Source organism: Rattus norvegicus, chromosome 1 (assembly GCF_021556685.1).
Source record: "Rattus norvegicus strain SHRSP/BbbUtx chromosome 1, alternate assembly SHRSP_T2T, whole genome shotgun sequence".
Classification (NCBI taxonomy): domain Eukaryota; kingdom Metazoa; phylum Chordata; class Mammalia; order Rodentia; family Muridae; genus Rattus; species Rattus norvegicus.
In genome coordinates, this window is record NC_141534.1 from 219966618 (window position 1) to 219971757 (window position 5140).

Genomic DNA, 5140 nt, shown 5'->3' on the forward strand with positions numbered 1-5140 from the left:
CAGGTGAAAGTGATAGATGCCCTGGACATCCCAAGTCGGAGTAGGGATGATTCTATGGATAAGTGGTGACCCTGATTCCAGGTGAGAACCGGCTCGCCTGTTGTACCATCAGTGGCTCTACCCCAGACTTCTTGGTCTGAAAACTGCCCAGAGGTTAGCCCAGGGACTCTCTCTTAATACCTAGGAGTGTCTGAAGACGGCCTCAGGCCTGCCTGTGCCAGGCAGCTCGATCAATGATGCTCCTTCACTGACCCAAGTAAGAGGCCCAGCGGCACCGTATATCCAGACAGCCACAGCCTTGCAAAGCCCCTTCTTCCAGAGTAGCCAAGCCCATCTCTCAGGGAAAAGGCTCAGGTACCCAATCCTGGAGGGGCTTCCAAGGCTCGGAGGTTATCCCTGGCGGGCCCCAGGGCTCTGGGTCCTGCACTTCCTATGAGCAAGTCTTCTTCCTCCTCATCATCAAAGGCCCGGGCTGGACGCCGGGCTGGCGGCCGCGGAATGGGTTCGTCACGCTCAGCCATGCGCTCGACGGCGCCCTCACCCACTAGGAAAACGGTGTCTGCCACCCGCGGGGGTCCAGTGACTGGGTTGTGGTCGTAGGAGAAAACTCGGAGCGCACGCAGAGGGTGCAGGTCGGGGAAGCCGCCCAGGCGGTTGCGGTCGAGGTCGAGGATGTGCAGCCGGCCCATGCGCAACAGCGCGGGCGGGAACTCTTCGAAGCGATTGCCATAGAGCCAGAGGCCACGCAAGCCCGTCATGCGCGGCAGCTCCGCGGGCAGCGCGCGCAGCCGGTTGTCGCCCATCTGCAGCGATTGCAGCGCCACCAGGCGCAGCAGAGGCCGCGGAAAGCGCCGCAGGAAGTTGCCTTCGATCCAGAGGCAGCGCAGGCTCTGCAGCTGCGCAAAGTCGGATGGCAGCGCCAGCAGACGGTTGCCGCCCAGGTAGAGGCGCGTGAGGCGCGGCAGGCGACACAGGCCGTCGGGCAGGCGCTCCAGCTTGTTGAAGTCGAGCGCCAGGATGCGCAGCTCGCGCAGCTCCTCTATCTCCTCCGGAAGCTCGCGCAGCCCGGTGCCGCTCACATACAGCTTCTGCAAGCGGCTCAGTGCGCACACGGCGCTGGGCAGCCGCCGCAACCGCCGCCCGCTCAGCTCCAGCTGCTGTTCGCCGCTGCGTAGCTGCTCCTCGGCGTCCGACGGCAGCTCGTCCGGCGTGGACTCTGCGATGCCCATAGTCACGGGCCCCGGCCCGGGACGCCGCTGCCACCACCCGGCATCGTCACGCCCTGGCCGCCCCGACGGGGCTTGGGCCACTTCGGCCTCGGGGGGCCCCCCGCCCCGGCTTGCCTGTGTGCCGGGAGGGGGGCCGGGCCGGGCCGGGAGGAGGCGCCCGCCTGGGCCCCGCCGCCCCGCACCGCGTTCGGTCTCCCGCCCTTCGGCCTCCCCCGCTGCCTCCGCCGAAGGCCGACTGGCTGGAGTTGGAGCTGACTAGCAGCTTAGCGACCCGTCGCCCTGGCAACCCCCGACGCGCGTGCGGCTGCCAATAGGCAGAGGGAGGGCGGGGTGGGGCGGGGCCAAGGAGGACCGTGAGAAGGGTCCTGAATCTGGAACCGGTTCCGGGATAAGTAGCGGGTCAGTGAGCCAGCCTGAGCCCAGGCGGCCGCTGAGCGCAAACCAGACACAGGGCTAGGTAGCGCTGAGCCCCGACGTCCGACGCTATCTACACTTGCCGCAGCGGGCCATTTGGTGTAGCTGTGTGAGCCTCAAGGAAGGCGGGCTCAGAAAGAAGAAACCTGGGACCGAAGAAAGGGGGGAGGGATACTGGGGAGTACCTGAAGGCAAGTCACTTGCATTTTTTTTCCCCACGTCCAGCGGCGTGCGACCAGTCTCCCAGCCGGGGTCACTTCAGGATAGTAACTCGTAACAATGTTATGTTCTGACCTTTTTTAGATCTGAAGATTTGTGGGACTATGGTTGGCTCCGCCCTCGCCGGGTTCCGCCCATTGCTGGTGCTCTAACATCCTCTCCTACCCAAGCCCCTCCGAGGATACCCAAGGTCTACGTATGGCCATGGTAAGCGGAGGACTGGGACAAGTGACTACCTTTGAGTGCCACCGACGGTAATCACCTTGGTTCTATGACTCGGCAGCTCTCATAGCCTCCTCCCCTTTCTCGCTGCCAGAGCTCCACGTGTCTGTCACTTTGCCAAAAACTACTTCCCATACTTTAAAGAAAGGCATTGAGCAAGGCTCAAAGAGATTAAGCTTTGGTTGACCAGAAAAGCTGGTGTTTGAAGCCAAGCACTGTGTGTGACTCAAGAGCCCCAACTCCTAAGCACACACCTTCCCAGTAAAAGAAAACCCAGTATTCCACCCACCCCTCCAGTGAGTTTTCCTCAACAGAGTCTCTGACTCACAATGCAAAAACTAAGAAGGGAATTAATTATTAATCCCACAGAAATGAGGAGGAAAGTGGCCTTTGGGGATTAGGCAAATCTGCTTGAGGGTTGCACAAGTGACAAGAGGTTGTACTGTGAGCACTCAGTCAGCAGACCACTTTCTCCTTCCCACCCCCACCCCTCCCACCCCCGCCTTCTCTAGAACCTAGCCGTTGGGACACACCTTGGTGTCCTCCAACACATCCGTACTGCCATGAAATTTTGAACATCAGGCAACAGGAGGAGGACACATTGGTTCACCTCTATAACCCCAGCTGGTCAACCAGCCTGTAGAAACAACACAGCAAGAACCCAAGGGTGTGGCTCACGCCTGTAATCCCAGATTTCCCCCCCCCCCCGCAGAAGCAAGAGAATTTCTGCGAGTTCCAAGTCATCCTAAGCTATATAGTGGCTTAAGGCTAACAAGATATATAGGATGGGGTGGGTGGGCAATACAAGGAGGTGGGTAGAGTGACACACACTTATCATCCCAGCTATGTTAACCAGCCTGGGCAGCTTAGTAAGAACCTATCTGAAGGGGTTGGGGATTTAGCTCAGTGGTAGAGCAGTTGCCTAGCAAGCGCAAGGCCCTGGGTTCAGTCCCCAGCTCCGAAAAAGAGAAAAGAAAAAAAAACCTATCTGAAAAAATAAAAAACAATGATTAATATACAGAATGACGGAAAGGCTGGGAATATCAGTGCAATTGGGTGTATTCTAACAAATGTGAATACCTCTGCTATGTAACAGTTGGTTTCCCCCAACCCCTTTCCTTTGTTTAAGCTTTCCTACCTTTGTTTGTTAGGTACAGAGTTTCACATAACTCAGACTGTTCTCCAACTCAATAGATGGCCAAATTTCTGGTCTTCCCACCTCCTTAGTTCTGGGATTACAGGTGTGCACCACTGTGTTCTGATTCTATGGTGCTGGCGATCAAACCCACCTCATGCTAGGCAAGCACCACAGTAACTGAGCTACACCCCCAGCCCCCATGTTCCATTTCCGTGACCCAGAAGTTCCTTCGCACCTCTTCCACCTCCCAGAGGCTGCTTTGATCATGACCTCTATTATCAGGGGTCAACTTTGCTTGCTCTTGAATTTCCTAGGGATGACACCATCCAGCAAATCCTTTCTTCACTCCTGGCTTTTCCTTTTCTGACCCTTAATAGAAATTTGTTAGTTGAAGAAACAGAAGCGCAGAGCAACAGCAGTGGTCTTCAGGTAAGGGGTTTCTTGGGGTGAGCAGATAATGGTAGATACAGACAGAGGGGACTGTTACTAAGACACAGCCGTGGATCTCCATCCTGGGGGAAACTAATAAAATGATGTGGGGACCCCGGCCAAGGTAAGGGATCCATGTCTAGAAAAAGTCAAGCCCATACATCAGATTCCCAGAAGGATGGATTCTCAGCCCTTGCTAGACGGGGTTCAAGTTCCTTGAGTACTCAGACCCTTGTTAAGTCCAAACCCAACACTCTTCTCACATGAGAGGATCTGGCAGAGGAGGGCATTCAGATATTAGGAATCCAGGGCAAACCCAGGCAGGCATGAATATCCCCCCAACCCCCCACATCCCTTCACCGTTTTTTACCAAGGGACATTCGATGTGGAGGAGGGAATGCAGTCAACCCACCCTCACCACATGCTCAGGCTGGCACTGCAGCACCAGGCAGCCCTCCTGAACTCGGTAGGCATCCTGGCAGCCCTATGAATGCCTCCCCTCCGGGACCAGCCAGGCATTGCTCCAGGGGCTGAGAGCATGGAGACCAGCCCTCTGCCTCCTCCGGGTCTTTTTCGTGTTCTGGGTAGATCCTGTACCTATACCTCCCACCAGGCCCTTCGCAGTGGGTAAAGGTAAAATGTGCTGCTCTCAGAGCCCACGCAGATCGGCAGTGAAGCAATCATCTCGGTGAGTCATGCTGGCACTGTGAGCGCCTGGTCCCTGTTGAGTTGTCGCTAATGAATTAGATTCACCCACAGCATGGCCCCCCAACCTTTCCCCACTCCCGGGGAAGCAGGAAACTGAGACCTGCAAAGAGCCAGGACTCTGACAACTCCAGGTTCCGGCCCAGACCAAGCCATGCCCTCTGCCCCCCCCCCCCACACACACAGACTGCAAAAATACCCAAAAGACAGGTCTCCAGGCCTTCGGAATGGTCTCTCTATTGCCAACCACAAGCTATAACAATATTACCCACTCTCAAATCTATATGAGGGTTTTTTTAAATACCAAAAACCAACCCAGTGCTTTCTGTGATAAATGCCCCTGTACCCAGTCTCCAGCATCCATGATTGTTCACACTTCCTTATGCTTGTTCTAAGTCTGTTTTCTTTTAAATAAAAAAATGGAAGAATGACAGACAGACAGAATGAGGCTTTTGTATCCTCTCCTGTGTCCCAGAAGCACCTCTCCCCCTGCTGACCCTGCCCAGGCTCCTGAGTTCTCCCTGCCCTGAGCCAGGACCACGGGCTGCTTGCTGAGACTTAAATAGTCCCAGAATGTCACCTTATTGGAGATTCTTAGAAAGCAAAGACTCCAGTTTATTAGAACCAGTAAGGAAATGTCAGGGCAAGAAGGGGGCTCATCACCTCTGGGAGGGCATGATCTTTATGTCTGCGAGACTCCGGAGACCCTGGCTTCAGAAAGGACTCGCCCACTGGTCCGTTCATGGTCTCCTGGAGATCTAGTCTCATTATCTCACGTGGGGAA

At 55.9% G+C, this 5140-nt stretch overlaps 1 protein-coding gene and 1 long non-coding RNA gene across 2 annotated transcripts; one reads left to right on the forward strand and one right to left on the reverse strand.

The window, feature by feature from the left end:
* Positions 1 to 1229, reverse strand: Lrrc10b (leucine rich repeat containing 10B). Its single transcript, NM_001107577.1, has one exon. The coding sequence runs from the start codon at positions 1227 to 1229 to the stop codon at positions 351 to 353; it is 879 nt and encodes a 292-aa protein (NP_001101047.1). The 3' UTR covers positions 1 to 350.
* A 379-nt stretch (positions 1230 to 1608) lies between these two features.
* LOC134483971 (uncharacterized) lies at positions 1609 to 4797 on the forward strand. Its single transcript, XR_015652931.1, has 4 exons — positions 1609 to 1834; positions 1947 to 2069; positions 3600 to 3651; positions 4026 to 4797. It is a non-coding gene; the product is annotated as an uncharacterized LOC134483971 (long non-coding RNA).
* The last annotated feature ends 343 nt before the right edge of the window (positions 4798 to 5140 follow it).

Coding starts and splice junctions, on each gene's coding strand:
- Lrrc10b (NM_001107577.1), bottom strand. CDS start 1,229: ATGGGCATCGCAGAGTCCACGCCGGACGAGCTGCCGTCGGACGCCGAG.